Genomic DNA, 17,803 nt, shown 5'->3' with positions numbered 1-17,803 from the left:
TTACACATTAAACGCACACTCTGTCACACAGCTTTGTCCCCAGGCCTCTTTGCACTGTTTGAGATATGTTCTCACTAAACTCCATAGGTATCCCCGAACTCACTCTATAACCAGGCAGGCCTTGCCTCAGAACCCTGCGCAGCTATAACTATGGACCTGTGACACCAGGCCTGACTTAGAAAAATTGTCTTGATTCCATGTACCTGACCAAATTAAACTCACTTTCGTAGGGCAGAAGATTCTCCTCTTCTGTAAGAACATAAAATAGAGGGAAAAGAATAGTTTGGTGATCCAGGCTTCCTTGCTGTCAAGTGCCTAGAACTTTTTCTCCCGAGTCTTCCAACATGCACCAGTCACAAGGAGTTCATTCAGAGATTTGTTAGCTGCACACCCTAGTGTCGTCAGAAGTACCTGCTCAGTATTTATCTGCGCTATCAATTTTCTGTCCTCAAATGATCCCGAGAACCACAAACTAAGGGAATAGAAACCAGCCTGTTTACTGTGACTGTGGATCATCTGTGTTCATGAGTGAAAGGAAAGAAAATGCTGGGAGTAGAGCAACCGTTGCATTATGGGTATAATGGACCACAGTGGTGCCATCAGTTAGCATGCAGTGTGTGCATGTCAGTGCAAGCAGACAATTGAGCAAACAGCAACTGGGCCCTGCCTCTAATCAGTGCTTTGAGTACCAGATTCGGGCAGCCTAAAGACCATGCTCTCCAAATCAAGATGATGACCATGCACATAAGCCAGAAATAACTTTCACGTCTCATAGCGTACTACACTACAGATAAATTCAAATGCTTCTGTCTTTCAGGTGGCTGAACTTGTAACCAGTGAGTTCTTTGAACAAGGAGATCGGGAGAGGTCAGAACTCAAGCTCACCCCCTCTGTAAGCCTGTCCTTTTAATATCACTACGCTTTTGAATGGAATTGTCAAAGGTTACGCCAAACCATAGCTTGAAGTGGGGGGGAGGGGCCTGGAGAACTCCTGGGAAGCTTGAAACTTTAACTGAACAGGGATGCCAACCACCATGTTCCCAGGTTTCTGACTGAGACTGCTGAACTGTTTAATGACAAGACAAAGAAGCGGGCATGGGAGGGTGTGCAGGGCAGATTTTCAACATCTCAGAGCCAGTGCTGGCATTTCACATATACCCACTTTGGAACAGGAATAACAGCAGAAAATTAAAAATTGAGTTGTCCAGCCTCAAGGAGCTAGCTGGGTTTTATTTTTCAGTTCTGAACTTTTAAACTTCCCAAAGCAAACCATTGCAAACTATTGTTTGTTTGTTTGCTTGCTTGCTTGCTTGCAAACGGAGGTGTGGGGACCCAGGTTCTGGCGGCTAGCATGCTGTTTATGTTGGATTCCCTCAGGCAATCCCTGTCTGAGAATGCTAATGACAAGCTGGGGCTGCTGTTGTCTCTTCCTTCAAGGTAAAGAAGCCCTGGTCACCACCCTAGGGAGGGGTCAGCCTCTTCATTCCTAGTGAGCAGCTAAAACATCTTCCCTGGTTACCCTGAGCTGGGGTGAAGTATTTTAAAGCCTAACCTTGCAGCACACACAGTAGGTTTAATGAAGAACACAGTGCTTGTCAGTTGTCAAGAATGTCTCTTTTTTGAGGATTCCAGGTCACCCTGTCTTGAATAGTTGGTGATATTAGTAAGATCTTTGAATTTTCACACACCCTGCCTTGCTGAAGAGAAGGGTCCTCCCTTTCCTACCTTGAACAGTTTCACTCAGCTGAAACCATAGCCTTGCTCAGGCTGACTCTTCTGTCAGTTGCTTACCTGTAAAAGTCTGGAGGACCGAAAAGGTTGAAACACACCAACCAGCTTAATCTATATGGGGTTGAAAGCACACTTTATTCTTTCTGCGGCTCGTACCAGATTTTGTTTGGAAATGAAAACCATTAGTTTAGAATATACATAGTTCATTTGTAAAAACCTATAACCCAAATTTCTCTAGGCTACATAACTACATTAAAATAAAAGCTTTTCCTTCCCTCTAAAAACCATTCCTGGGGCACACTCACTCTCTGCAGGGTTTACAAGGCAGCAACACAGGTCATTTAGTTAAATGGGGGGAAAAATAAATGGCCAGTGTCCGGAGCCGGCAGGCGCAGTGTTGCAGGACTAAGGAGCCTTTATCTGTAGGCTCAGCTAAGGCCTTCTCTGGAGACATAAATGAAATTAATTTCATGGTGGATCTATAGCTGTAAATGCTACTCTCTCCTCACAAGAGGCTACTTAACATAGCTGTCTCCTCCAGAAAAGTCTGACTTTCCCTCATGGACCCAGCAGCAGAAATGTCTGGAATGCACCCAAAGCTGACACTACTGCTTCCTCATCCTTTGGTTTTTAGAAATCATTCCTGTGGTGCATGGTCCAGAGATCATCCCAGTAACCTTCTGAGACCAAGCTGAAGCTGGCTGGACCACAGTCAGAGGGTTCATGTTAGAAGCATCGAGCTGATTGATAAAACAGGCTTGTGCACTGACATGTGTCAAACATGAAGCTCAACACCGTGTATCCAGAAATGATGTCAGCTGTTGGGAAATACTCATGAATAGGCACATAAGCATATATTTCACTTATGAGCAGACTCATGAACAAGCACGTAGCCAACAAGCACACACGAAGATTGTTAAGAATTTTTAACCATCATGAAAATGCCAGTTGAGCTTTCCTTTTGTGGCCATCGGTGGATCCCAGCTGCCAAAATGAAATTCAATCCCTTCGTGACTTCTGACTGGAGCAAGAACTGCAAACAGCATTTCAATGCACCTTCTCACATTCGGAGGAAGATCATGTCTTCCCCTCTTTCCAAAGAACTAAGACAGAAGTATAATGTTTGGTCTATGCCCATTCGAAAGGATGATGAAGTTCAGGTTGTTCGAGGACACTACAAAGGCCAGCAGATTGGCAAAGTGGTCCAGGTGTACAGGAAGAAGTACATCATCTACATTAAGCGGGTCCAGCGAGAGAAGGCTAATGGCACAACTGTCCACGTGGGCATCCACCCCAGCAAGGTGGTCATCACCAGGCTGAAGCTGGACAAGGACTGCAAGAAGATCCTGGAAAGGAAAGCCAAGTCCCGACAAGTGGGGAAGGAGAAGGGCAAATACAAGGAAGAAACTATCGAGAAGATGCGGGAGTAGACACATCTCATGCATGGCTTTCAGTAAAGACTCCTTAAGGAAAGAAAGAGAGAGAGAGAGAGAGAGAGAGAGAGAGAGAGAGAGAGGGAGAGAGAGAGAGAAAATGCCAGTTGAAATGGTGGTGAGGTACCACTTCACGCACGGAGAAGATCATTATTTAAGACAGAACAAACACATAGGTTTTCAGAGAAGCCTGGACTTCATCAGATATGGGAAGAAATGTAAGCTAGTGCAGCTACTTTGAAAACCAGCCTCGAATCCTCAAAATGTTAGACAGAGAGCTGGCAAGATGGCCCAGCAGGTAAAGTACAGACTGTGCAAGAACGAACCTGAGTTCAAGTCCTTTATCCCACTGTGAAAGGAGAGATCCAGCTCCTGAAGGTTCTCCTCTCACATCAACACACACATGCATCATCATCATCACCACCATCATCATCACCACCATCATCACCACCACCATCATCACCACCATCATTACCACCATCATCACCACCATCACCACCATCACCACCATCATCACCACCACCATCATCATCACCACCATCATCACCACCACCATCATCACCATCATCACCACCATCATCACCATCATCACCATCATCATCAACAACAACAACAACTTAAAAAGTCAAGTCTAATATAAAAAGTTCAAAACAAAATTAACATATAACCCAGAAATTCACTTCTAGAAATTAACATATAACCCAGAAATTCACTTCTATCCACCAAGAAAATAAGACACACACCCATACAAGCACACAACTGTTCACACCAGCAAATCATAGCAACCCAAAAGTGGAAACAACTCAAATGTCCATCAACTGATGAATTAATAAACAACATGTCGTCTATCTCGACACTGAAATGTAATATGAAAATTATGAGCAAAGTGAATGAAAGAGGTGTTGATACATGCTATCTGAATAGCTCTTTAAAACTTATGCTAAATGAAAAAAAGCCAGTCTTTCAGGGCATGGTAGCACACACCTTTAATCCCAGCACTCCAGAGGTGAGGCAGGGGGATCTTTGTGACTTCCAGGCCAGCCTGGTTTACAGAGTGAGTTCCAGGACAGCCAGAGCTACACAGAAAAACCCTGTCTCAAAAAGGAGGAAGAGAAGAGGCAAGAGGAGGAGGAAGAAGAGGAGGAAGAAGAAGATGGAGAGGAGGAGGAGGAGGAGCAGGAGGAGGATCAGAAGCCAATGCCAATCCGAAAGACCATGAAGACCGTGTGCACTTGTACATATGGTTCCTTTTAAATGAATCATGCAAATAAAATAGGCAAATCTGTGCACGCAGGAAATAAGGCGTTGCTTGTATAAGGCTGGAGGTTTGCAAGAAGATGGCATTGCTACTATTGATGCAAATTTTAAAATTATGTGTAATGATAATCATAAAGTTTCATTCATGTGTATACTGAAATTTCTTGAAATTTAAAAAAAGTATCTTTATAGAATACTCATCAGAAGCAGAAAACTAAATAATAACTCAGGTAGAAAAATGACTATGGAGGAAATAAATCAGACTGCTTGTGGTTTAGATATGGTCTGAGGCCTGGGGTTTCATGTGCTAAAACTTAATCCTCGATGTGAGTATTGAGAGCATGGGAACTCAATCCAGTTCTGGTGGGGAGAGGCATAGCATTTGAGAGCTTATTAGGACTAGATAATTTCTTTAGGAGGGAGCCCATGATTAAATTAGTGTGGATTATAGGAAACGGAGAGGCACTAGAAGACATAAACATTTGTTCCTTGCCTAGTGCCATATGATGTCCTGTGTCTCCTGGGGCTTCCAGCAAGAAGGCCATCAACAGATGCAGGCACTCCAGCCTCCACAACTACGAGCCAAACAAATCTTTTTTTTTTATAAAGTTACTCGGCCTCTGGTATTTTGTTATAATGGCACAGCATGTGTAGACCTGCAGAGATTTTTAGAGGGACATATTTAAAGCAAACTTTATGTATTTCAGAAGGGTTGTCACTTTCTCCACCACATTCTACAGTCTTCTCTGAATTCTAGTCATTTCTTGAAAAGGATCAGAGCCCATGGGAGTGAATGGCTTTCTACCTACTGTAGAGATATTTCCCTCAGATTTGATCACCAGTGATGTCCACTACACATGAAGGATGCAGCTTTCCAATATCTCAGGACTAAGGGTGAGGCTTGGACCTGCCCTCATGACTACTATGGGCACCAGAATGATGTGAGTGCCACCTCTCTCCTAGATTTTCAATAAGACAAGTTATAACGAGACAGCACCCCTCTTCCAGATCAACTGACACAAGGTAACGTCACAGGCGCTGGCCTCACTCTTACAGAACAAAGGGAACGACATCCTCACTGGAGTTGAGGTGGCTGTTTCTTAAGAAACACATTTTAACCCTCTAATTCCAGTTGATTGAAGTCTCCCTGATAGAAATAAATCACTGTGGCTTTTAGAAGTGCCTATAAATTATATCAAGCATTACAATGTCATAAAATTTAAGGGCTGGGATGAAGAAAGGATGGATGCCTGCTGCCACCATCCATCCAAGGACAAAGACTTAGTCACCTGATTGCAGAACCTTACCAGAAAACACATGATTGTCGATAGCACCCAACCCTTAAAATCATCATAAATGGAAAAGAATCTATGTTTAATACAAAGGAGATAAAAGAAGAAAAGAAGATCTCTGTTAAGGATTTTTTTTCCAACCCGACTTCCTCTTTCTACAGAAAGAAAAGCCTGCATTATTTTGTGGCAATAAAATGTGTCTCCCTTCCCCTTGACTTGTACCCAGTTCCCAGTGACCTGGTGACTTGATTTAGTAACAATTACCTGTACCTGCAGACAGATTTTGGCCCTAAGGTGTTGCAAGCCATAAAGTTCAAATAAATTCACTTACAAACCTCATAAGAAGATGTGAAGATACTTTATTTCTTTTCCTAGATAAAGGAAGAGAGGCTACTGGGATCTATGAGACATCCCCATTGGTAAATCTGAACTGTTGTCTGACAAAGTGACTGTAAAATACTCCAGTGAATAAAAGCAAGGTTTCTGCTTCCTCACCCTAGGCTATTTTTGACCGGAACCGGAAAGATGAACTGCCCAGGCTGCAACTGGAGTGGATTGATAGCATCTGCATGCCTTTGTATCAGGTACTACTGACTTGTGAGTGTCTGTCTGTCCTGCCTGAGCTAAAGGAGAGCCTGGGTAAGGTCTCCTTCAGAAATGTGATTTTGGAGACATTCACAGGCTACAAACTGTAAACTTGCTTCTAATTTCTGACCCAAGAGACATCAGTTAGAAAACTTAGAAAATGGAGACATCAGTTCTCTACCACTTTCTAAACTGTAGTCTCCATGGCCTTGCCTTCCTCATCTGTAAGCCAGGGATTATAAGACTTTGTCTCTTCATTCCCCAAATGCTGCCCCATGAAACACAAGGATGCAGCCATAGTCGATCCCATCTGTTAAATAAATAAATAAATAACTAAATAAATAAACATTTAAAAAAAATAGCTCAGAGGCCCAGTAACTAAGCAAATGCCCATATACATTAAAGTATTGAAGGCTTGGAGAAGTCTGTTAAGGAAGAAGCATACTTAGCCTTGATTAACTCTGCATTTCTCAAATGGAAATCTTTTTGCTTTTTAAATTTTATTAATATCATGAGAAACACCAGAGTTTCATCAAACACGTCTTTCTGCTCTGACCCCAGGGTCTCGACCACTGGGCTTTGTGTGGGAAGCGTCTTCCATCTTCAGAATCTGCCTCCTTCTTTAAGCAAACATAACTGTGCCAAGCAGTGAATACCGAGTGAGACCACTAATGAGTTGTTGCTTCACTGCCTAGTGCAGAACCCGCCCGGGGCAAGGAGACATGTGTCAGCTCTGAGTGGTTCACATTCTGCTGTTTGAGTTTGGATCGGGGCTGGCATCCGCTTGCACTGAGAGTTTGGTATGCATTGGCTTTTAATTCTGCTGCTAAGCGTTTAGTTTCCTCTGGAAACCCCAGTGCGTTCTTTACCCCCGACCTAGCTCAATCAGTCTGAGGCGGGTTGCTAACTTCAAAGAGAGATGCAAAGCCTCTTTAGAGCCTCACTATCTGCCACTCCATTAAGAACACAGGATTGTTTTTTAAGGACCCCACAGTCATTAAGTCTCAAACTTACCCACCACTTCATTTTCAGTACTTTTAGAGACCTGTCACAGTCCCCTGAAAACAAACAAATTAGAAATGTGTCTTCGAGAGACAGAAATGTAACTTTAATAACCACAAATGATAAAAGTAAACTCTCTCGTTTCGTATAATCCATTAAATGCCCAATATCATAAAACCAGTCAGATACAGTTTTAAAATAATCTAAAATCAATTGTTATGGTTACAAATGACTATAATATTCTCTCATCTAATAATGAAAGATTGGATAAGAATGATGTGCTTTATTATAGAGAATCCTAACTCTCTTTTCTTCCTGTCTGTTCCCCGCCCCTTGACATTGAATAAGCAGGCCACCATGTAGAGCCCACAGGTGCTGGGCCAGGTGCCCTCTGCTTTGCTGAGTTGTCTTTGGTTGCCCACATGAGGTTATAGCTTGGTGGTACTCAGTTCTCTGTGCGTAGGTGTTCGTGGGATGGATAAGTTAATCTTTTACTTAATAAATTTCTCTGACTGGAAGTGAAATTCCAACTCCATGTCCTGCTAAGGGTCTGCGAGTGGCTCCCACACGGAGCGTCATTGCTGACACGCAGTTCCTTGAGCCTACCATGGCCCTGCCACTGAGCACGCTGAAATCTTTGGGTTAAAAAGGAAGTTACCTGAAACCAAACAAAGAGATTAACGTTGGAGATTCAGGGAATAATACGTCCACGGCACGTGATGTAGCATCCCAATTTTTTTTTCATGTGTTCGTTACTCATCTTTGAGGTTAGGTGTTTTCACCTGCAGGACGTGGGACACACAGGTGAGGTGACACACCTGCACGTTTATTCCCTGTCCTTTTCAGCTTCAACCTTTTCTTCAGCGTGGCGGCTTTCCAGCTGCCCAGTTCTACACTTCTGATGAAAATCTATCCCTGTTATTTTGTTCTATCACCAAGCCATGTCAGGGCTGGCACGATGGCTCAGTGGTTAGAGCACTGTCTGCTCTTCCAGAGGTCCTGATTCCAATTCCCAGCAACCACATGGTGGCTCACAACCACCTATAATGAGATCTAAAGGAGGCTGGAGAGATGGCTCAGTAGTTAAGAGATCTGATACCCTCTTCTGGCCTGCAGAACGCCATATACATAGTAAATAAATCTTTTTTTTTTTTAATCCATGTCACCCTAAGGGGAAACATGGAGAAAGTTGCTCATAAAGCTGATTGATGCTCCGAACTCACTGCTGTCACCTTCACATGCAACTGGCAATGAAGAACTTGCTCTTTTTTTGGTTTCTTGGTCACACCTATTCTTTTTTCCCACAATTTCAGTTGTAAATTCTTTATAAGGCTTTGAAACCAGCTTTTGTTCAAAGAGCTATCAAACTGAAAATACAGCCAGCATTGAGAGAACCTCTCATGGTCTCGGTTGTGTTCTACCGTGTGTGATGTTGACTCCCCCGCAGTACTGATCACACTAACTGATGGCGTTCCCAAAGTGAAATGAATAATCCATCCCTGGGCAGGAATTGCAGCTATTGGGAAGACGGCAATCTTGGTACAGCTACAAGGAAAGTCACTGATGTGACACTGGTCCCTAAGGAAAATGGTTTGAGACAAGTAGGGTTGCTGCAGAAGCCATTTGGGTTCAACAGAACAGAAGAATGCAATAGTGGGGTTCTGAGAGGATAGAACCTCTCAGTGAGGTAGTATGCAGCTGGCGGAAATCTCTGTTGTGCATGGGCCAGAATCACAAGGTCTGAAATACAAAGCAAAATAATCCAGTTTGATCTTGCTAAGATGACCCTCTGGGGGCATGGCAAAAGGACAAAGAATAGTACTCAAAAGACAGAAAACAAGCAAACTCACGGGCTCCAAGATGGCAGGTATGGGTGCAAGACACTCGTGTAGAGTCCAAGCAAAGAAACTGTGGTGGAAAGGGTTGGGAGTCCTTTGCGTGGACTATGGAGCATGGAGTTATGGGTGGAGGCTGGGGAGGCTGGAGGATGCTCTGTATAGGGCTGGGACAGCTGGGAGTGGCAGGAGGAGGAGGTGACTGCTGGGCAGGAGATGTAAGTGTGGGTTAAACGGGGCAGCTTCACTCCATTGAGTTTCACTGGTTAATTCAGTTTTACTTTGTGGCTTTAAAAGGATTCCTCTTGTCAAACAACCTAAGTGATCAAGCACTTTCTGCTTGTGCTCCTGGTTGTTGGATTCAGATCTCCTCCAAGCAAAGGGGAAAGAGTGTTACTAACCCCAGGTGCCTGAAGAGGCCTGACCCACACCAGTCCATTCTGACTCCCATTTGCTGAAAGTCAGAACTCTTTGTCTATTGGATAGTGTTAGTATCCAGGCAATCTGCAGTTATGTAGAAGGAAAACCAAGGGGGAAGCCTCACTCTAAAACCTATTCTTAGGAAGCTACTGAAGGATTAAATAATTGGGCTGAAGTGGCTGACAGAAAATATATGAAAACAGACAGGGCTGTGCCTTGTGGTAGAGTGGTTGATTAATTATATAATTAAATACCTGAATATAAATAAAGCCAACCAACAGTAACACTTGGACCCTGCGCACCCTAGAAATGAATCTGGCTGTTTTTATCAGAAATTAAGATCAGACACTCCTGACATTGCTTTAGCTCTTACTGTAGACCAGCTGGGAGGGCACAGTGGGGACCACACCCATCTCTCTGGACAGTTACAAAAGACATGACATGACAGGACTGTCTACACATTTGTATTTTAAGACTTGGGGTTCCAAACTTTGGGGGGAAAGCAAAACAAAAAAACCAAAGAGAGAGGTGGGGAGAGAGAAAGGGACAGCAAGCAGGCAGAAGCCATGATTTATCTGTGACAGCATTTTAATCAGGAAGCATCTAGGAGGCCCAGAACAGGCGGGAAGCATTAAAGCGTGTTCCCCAGGAGAAGTCTAAAGCCCTGGTTAGTTAGCTCTGTCCTAGCAGGATGTCTTAGAGGAATACATTGACATCTGATTCTGGAGCTTTCTGCTGTCTTTACACCCTGCTGGGGAGCCATTAGCCTGCTGCTCAACATCTTTGGAAGAAAAAAAAAAGTCAGAAAGAAGAAGGAAAAAAGACACTATCAAAGTTTGGAGTCACTGCAGAGGCAGCCTTAGGGATAAACAGAACACTCCCCTACCCCCCACCCCATCACACTCTCTTCTGAGCTGCTGTTTGTGGGAGCAAACAAAGTTTTTCCACTTATTTCTGTTCTCAACTTGAGCCTCAGTGTGCCTAAGAATGCCCATGAAGCACAGAGATAGGATACTTCTGTTTATTGACAGTTTATTCAAGGTCATCAGAGCTTCAGCTCATCCCAAACTGGTTTTCGATTCGGGAGATAAATTTCCTCATAGACACTGCAAAAGGGTTACCCTGGAATTTAATATCCAGCGCCTTGTAAACCAGCCCTGGCCCTGCACAACTATAATCCCATAATCCCTCAGTAGGGAGATGGAGACAGGGGGACCAGAAACTTAAGGGTAGCCTCTGCTACATAGTGAGGTGGAGCCCATCGGGGACTATATGAGACCTTGTCTTTAAAAACCATGACAGGACTTCTGATGTTCAGTCACAATTAACTTGGAATTTATTTATGTCTTTATTTATTCTAACCTTGGTCGTAGTGATCATCTTGAATATGCAGTCCACCTGGCACAACCATTAATGTGCCCTCTAGGAAAAGTGAGGGGGGGAAATCTTCAAAATATATTTGAGGAATGGTGAGACAGATCAGCTGTTAAGAGCACTGTCTGCTCTTTCAGAGGACCTGGGTTCAATCCCCAGCACCCACGTGGTGGCTCACAACCATCAGTAACTACGGTTTGAAGGGATCAAACACCCTCTTCTGACCTTCAAGGGAACCAGGCACTCAGATGGTAGATTCAGATGTACAGGCAAAACACCCATTGTCCTAGTTAGGGTTGATGTAATAGCACACCAATAACTAAAGCATCTTGGGAAGGAGACGGTGTGTTCTGGCTTGGCATCCCAGCCCATCACTGAGGGATGTCAGGATAGGAACTCAAGCAGGATAGGAACCTGGAGTCAGAAATTGAGGCAGAGGTCATGGGGAAAACACTGTTTACTGCCTTGGTCCCCATGACTCGCTCAGCCTGCTTATAGCACCCAGGACCACCCACACTGAGCTGGATCCTCCCACATCACCACCAATCAAGAAAACGCACCACAGTCCTGCCCAGAGGCCAATGTGGTAGGGGCATTTTTTTTTCCCAACTCAGGTTCCCTCTTCCTGAATGACTCTAGTGTGTGTGAAGTTGTCATAAAACTAGCCAGAACACCCGTACACATAAAATAAATTTTAAAATATATGTAGTATAATATACTTGAAACTGTGGAGACTGCAAGTTAGAGGCCAATAAACTAGAAAAGAGGTTATAAAAGGCAACCTCTCTAGATACTGAGGAAAGTCTGTAAAGAAACAACTCGGTGTGCCCCGATGGTTCATGACTCATGTCTGATTTTTTTTTCCCTAGGAAAGGAACTAACGATGTGCAGAGTGACTGGTCAGAGCATAAAATAGTATGTTCTTTAAAAGCCTGCAAAGAAAGGCCATTTCTATGAGATATTTTGAAAACTAAGAAGCAGAGACGGGGAGGGATCCATTCCTGCACACATTTTCTCTGGCATTTACTATTCCAGTGGATGCAAAGAAGAGATGGTTGGGGAACGTTTCTTACTTGTCTTTACAAAGGAGAGCACACACGTGTGTGGTATCTCACCATGAATGGCACAGATGTGATCAGACCTGTGAGGACTCTGGCCACAGCCCTAGTCACAAGTCTGCACACCTCGTGCCCTACACCTTCTGTCCCCGCCCCACCAGTCCCTGGTCAATTTTTCAATCACTGGTTCTGGGGGAACCTGCTCAGTCCCTCCCAGGCCCAAGGCTACTTTCCTGTCCACACTACCTACTAAGTCCAACCATGTTGCTTGGGCGGTGCCACCTTGCTGGAGGATGATTCTGCCCCTTTTCTGGATTTCTCTTGAGGTTCTACAGACAGGTCCTCTCCCCTTCCAGAGGGAGTCCAGCAAAGAAGGTACTACCAGGGTGGTGGCACCTCACCCCCCTCCTCCTATACAGTCCTTCCTCCTCTCTACCTGCTTTTCTTTCTCCTCCTTACCTACAACTGTCAAATGTCCTCTTGCTTGTCTCATGGGCTCTGTCCTTCTGTGGATGGTCCCCTCACACAGAGCTGGCAGGCAGGCTCTTCTCAAAGCTAAGACAGCTGGCATTTCTGAACCACCATTTATCTAAAAGAGGAACGAACATCATGTCTCTATATGAGGAGCCAAGGGTGGAAAGGGCCTTGCTTTCCTTCTCTCAGAATCCTATCCTTGATACATAGGCTACACCTGAACCTAAGCACTGTAGTAAAACCCGCCCTCCTCCAAGATACCCCAGATGTTCTTAGCCAGTCGGGAGGTCAGGAGAGAGAGGGCAATACAGCCGTCCACGTGGATGTTTTCGTGAACTTTCAGAAGCCTTTCTGCTATGAGCTATATCTCCTATGCTTTCTTGCAGTGATGGAGATGGGGGGGGGGAGTGGGGGTGGAGAAGGGAGGTGAGGGGAGAGGAACGGAACAGGTAGAAAGGAAGGAAGAAGGAAAGAAGAAACGGAGGGAGGGAAGGAGGAGGGAGAGTGGGAGGGAGGAGGGAGAGTGGGAGGGAGGGAGGGAGGAGGGAGAGTGGGAGGGAGGGAGGGAGGAGGGAGAGTGGGAGGGAGGGAGGGAGGGGGAGGGACTGATCATAGCAGGCCTCTAGTTGAAAATACCAGGTTCCTACTGTGAAGCGTTGATGGCATCTCATCTCATTCTAGGCCCTTCCTCTCCACCCTCCACCTCTTATCACTTGCCCACTTGCTTGCCCAAGCTCAGTTTGCTCCAAAGCACAGGAATCCCTAAATCCTTTTTTAAAAAAATCTTCCTCCTGCCTTTACCAGCCTTTCCTTCCCTCTTCTCTCTGCCTGCAACATATCAGCCCAAAGCCCCACCTCCCTCAGCTCCCCACAGCACTCGCCATTGTCTCCCCCTGGGCCACTCAGGGTGTGCTCTGGGCCTATCTGTCTCTTCTCCTCATGAGACTGGTTTCTGTCCCAGCACCTCAAAACATCAGAGCTGCACCATAAGTGCTGAACAAATGAATAAAGAGGAAATAAACCACTGGATACAGTAGCGCAGGATAATTATGAGCAGTGGCAGGTAGGAAGAAAGGTTATAATGTCACTTTAAGTTATCATCAAAAAACATAAAAATCCTTTCAGCAGAATATGCACCATTATATCCCTGCTCATAATCTAAAGTATATGGCCTATGGTATCTTTATAGAAGGTGGTTTGGTTCTCATCATGGTTGAATTGGCTCTTAATTCCACCATAAAGCACCAGTTTATAGCCACGAAGTTTTCAGAACTTGGACTTTTTCAACTGAGAAAATGTTAAATTTTCTTTTACACAGCAGTGCCAGAAATACAATCTCCTAGTTATTTTAATATTCAAGTTAATTGACTTGGGCTCAATATACAGCATACAGATGATGCAGGAGACTGTGTGGTATGTTGCATGTTCATGACTTCAGAAATTTATAATGTAATAAGAGATACCCAGTGTATCAGGATTAAGACTCAAAGTCACTTCAACTCAGAAGACTTTTCTCCAAACCCAACAGTCAGCAGCACAAACGTCACATACTAGTGTGCCTTCAGGATGATGTGCTGATGGCAGGGAATCCTTAGCACAAGGCTTCCACCCTACCCGACTCTTGCTTCATACTCTCTGGGTAAAGATGGCTCACACTTGAGCCTACATCTCAGATCCCTCCTCAGAACCTCATGTGTCAGGATGATTGTCGTAGAGACTTGTCCACCCTCTAATAGGAGTTTGAGTGGCTCAGGAACCATCCCCGCGTACCTGTGCATGTAAATAGAAGGGCTTTTCATTCATTTTATGTTGCGCAACTTAGAAAAACGGCCCTTCACACAGCAGTGCTCAATCTAGTTTATTCATATGTATTTTATAAGCTCAAAAACTGACACCATGAATCTATATTAGAATCTATGCCAAAAAATGATCTTCTCCCTAGTAAGGCTTTTGAGGATAGAGCTGAAGACAGGATCTACTTCTTCATATTCTGTTGGCCAATTTAAATCTTCTAAAAAGTATGTGGGAATCATGACTCAAAAAGCCACTTAACTCTATGTCCACACAAGGCTCGGGATTGTCTACTCTAGAGAGGATACATAAAGTGCTGTTTTACCTCTGTGTGTGTGTGTGTGTGTGTGTGTGTGTGTGTGTGTTTACTGCTTTCAGATGAAAAAAAGAAGGGACCAAGAGAGGGAAGGAGAAAAGATAGAGGAGGAAAGCCATGGCATGTGGAATCTTTGCCAGGATAAGAAATGGTTGCTTTCTGCATTGTAAGGGCTTGAAATTTTACACAGTTTAATGTTCGTGTGGTGGGCTGCCATCGTTGGAGCTTGTAGGGAGTGCAAGGTAAAGGTGATATATTCTTGCTTGGTTCTTTCTAGGGCTGTGAGGGAAGAACTTTCCAGGCCTTTCTCCTGACTTCTGGTGGTTGCTTGCAATGCTAGCCCTTCTTGGCTCGAGGACATTTCACTCTCTACAAAAGCAGAGGCCTTTAACTGATCTTGTTATAAACAATGAGGATCTGGGCGGGCAATGAGATGGCTCAGTTAGTAAAGGCACTCGTAGCCAAGTGTGATGAACTAAGTTTAATCCTTGACACACACATAATAGAAGAAGAGAACCAACTCCCACAGATTAGTGACCTCTTTACACACACACACACACATACACACACACATACACACACACATACACACACACACACATACACACACCATCACGCACATGCACACAACAAATTGATGTTAACAAATTATAGGAACTGGAGAGATATGTCTCAGCGGTTACAAGCACACACTGCTCTTGCAGAGGACCCAGGTTGGTTCCTAGCACCCACACAGCTTACACCTACCTCTAACTCCAGTTCCAGAGGATCCTCTTTTGACCTCCTCAGGCTCCCGTACACATGTGATACACTTACACACACTCAGGCACATACATGTACACATAAAGTAAATTTAAAAAGAAAATACCAGCCACTGAGTATTGGGCCCACTCTAATCCTACACCATCTTCAGAGATTTTATTTCCATATCTGTTTAAATTCATGAGTACCGGGGGATAGGCGTTCAGCTTCTTGGGAGAGCACCATGCTTTGCACAACTCTTGAGTTGAGTCTAGAAAAATTAAAGAAGTCTAGAAGTTGAGCATTAGGGTCCCAGGAATCTGCCCTGATATGCTTAGCCAGGTAAGCAGCCTCTGTGCTGCTGCCAGCTTAGGAGATCAGAGAGTTCTCCCAGAACCCTGATGTGGGACACCACATTCTACTGAACTGAAGTGTCAGTAGAATGACTGGCTGGACTCCTACATCCATCCCCTTGTTTGAACCTATAAAACATATGAATGGTCATATGCCTCTGTAGGATGTCAGAACAGCCAGAGGGGAGAGATCTGCAGAGACTTGCACAAGGAGTCTCAGTGAATCAGATCCTTGCAGGATGTCCTTAAAAATCAAGCCCACCCATCTCCCAGCACAACTCCCTAGCCCCTGCCCCACCCCGCCCTTACAGCCAGCCTTGATTGCCTCCTTCAGTACCTTGTCTTTAAGTGTATACAGGGAAGAGGCCGCAGAAGAGCTGAGGAGATCTAATACAAAAAAAAAAAAAAAAAGACACAGAAAGAGGAAACAAAAGAATTGAGGGCATACAAAAGCACAAAAAACCAAGAGACAAACTCTTAAAAAAAAAAAAAACTAAACTGTTAAAAGAGTAAGAAACTTGTTACAAAGTGACCAGGGCTTCCCCCTTTTCTACAATGTCTTAGTTTCTGGATCAGGAGTTAGACTTAGACTCCTGTCATGCTCAGAAGCCTCTCCCTAGAGTCACCCCCACTGACTAGGGTTCCATCCCCTATTTCCCCATGTAACTCTATGAGCTTTCTAAAGTGGATGAGGCTGCCTCATTCAGCTGTCCTTCAGTCCTTCCCTCCTCATTTCTAGAGGGAAAAGAATCATGCATGACCTATACCCCTTAGCCCTGCCCATGAAAGGCACTTGCCACTTCTACAGTGCCACCTGCCTACAGTTCTGCCACATGCCCTTGCTCCAGCAGCCATCTCTAAGGGACAATCCAGTCTCACTCTGGCTTTTGAATCTGACAAGCTTCTTGCAAAATAAATCTTTGTTTTTCCCTTAGAGGTAGACACATTGTAGCCTCTGGACTCTCAGTGGCTTTCCTTAGTAGCTCATCCTAATTATCTTTGTCTGCCCTATAGTAATCACATACACTAACTGGGAAGATGGTCCTTCTAACATGCCCTCAGGAGATGCTCTGTGACTTCGTTATCTGGCTCCCTGGGACTGATCAATAGTGCCAGTGCAGAGTGTGAGAGAAACAGGAAGCACAGGTTACCACGTTGGAACTAATATGCTCGACTGTCACTTGCCTGCCTACGTTGCCTTGTGGTGGGGCTTTATTTAGCATTCCTGCTTTTATTTCATGGATGAAATGCAAGGGAAGGTACTCTGGCTGCTCAGAATCTTGGGCAAGTTAGGGGCCATTCAGTGTCTGGACCAACGCCTCCTGAAATCACAGGAAGGGGTGAGCTGGAGCATCACAGAGACAGGAGACTTATTCTCCAGGTGCTTGGCCTGGCATGCCATCAGCTTAGGTCTTGGTGCTACAGGGGATTTGAACAACTGACAGAGGAAAAACCAATAGAAAAGGAAAAAGTCCCAAGACAGTCTAAGGGAGGCAGCATCACTGCTTTCTCTGTGTCCTTTTCCAAACCTGACCTCCAGGGTCATTGGCTTCATCCCCGCTGGCTTTGTATTCATTGCCAGTGGTTCACAGACTGACAGGAAGCAGCCTCAGACTGCTACAGAGTACATGGGATGTGGTAAAACCTTCCCACACGGCTGTCCTTGTTGCTGCCATGAACAACATTTCTAAATAATGTCATTGTCTCCGCTGGAAAATCACATACTATGTGCTCAGGATGGCTTTTCATGAGTTACTTGACTCTGCAGGATTCAGTATCAAGTTAGATCGTACGATCTCTCCTCCGGGTGTGAAAACTAAGGCTAGGGTTTCCAAGATGAACCCAAGAAGACGGAGCAATTGGCAGAGCTTAGATTCTTCCTATCTGTGGATCTCAGACTCCTTCACCACTACACATCACAGATGCCTAAGGCCATGTGTATGCAAGTGGTAATATTACCACCTCAAAGCCTTTGAGAAGTCACCTACACAGAAGCAGCCACGGCTGTGACATTGAACTGTCTAGAATCATGTCTGCAGGTCCTCTAGAAGCCAGAGAAACCTAACCCAAGAGGTCTCTATCGGGTGAAACTAGGTTTAGAACCAAAGACTTTGCTCATCGGCTTAGGGCTTATCCCAAAG

General features: G+C 44.6%; 1 protein-coding gene and 1 pseudogene across 1 annotated transcript in view; both read left to right on the top strand.

The window, feature by feature from the left end:
* Window positions 1-17,803, top strand: part of Pde11a (phosphodiesterase 11A) — a 353,700-nt gene that overhangs the window by 314,897 nt on the left and 21,000 nt on the right. Inside the window, exons 18-19 of the mRNA XM_034496108.2 lie at window positions 818-892; window positions 6,214-6,297. Coding sequence (XP_034351999.1) covers window positions 818-892; window positions 6,214-6,297 — 159 coding nt within the window. The remainder of the gene's footprint in view (window positions 1-817; window positions 893-6,213; window positions 6,298-17,803) is intronic.
* On the top strand, window positions 2,724-3,184 carry LOC117704116 (large ribosomal subunit protein uL24 pseudogene; annotated as a pseudogene).

Source organism: Arvicanthis niloticus, chromosome 2, assembly GCF_011762505.2.
Source record: "Arvicanthis niloticus isolate mArvNil1 chromosome 2, mArvNil1.pat.X, whole genome shotgun sequence".
Lineage (NCBI taxonomy): Eukaryota > Metazoa > Chordata > Mammalia > Rodentia > Muridae > Arvicanthis > Arvicanthis niloticus.
Note: the sequence above shows the minus strand (reverse complement) of the source record. Positions and strands in the feature narration are given on the sequence as shown.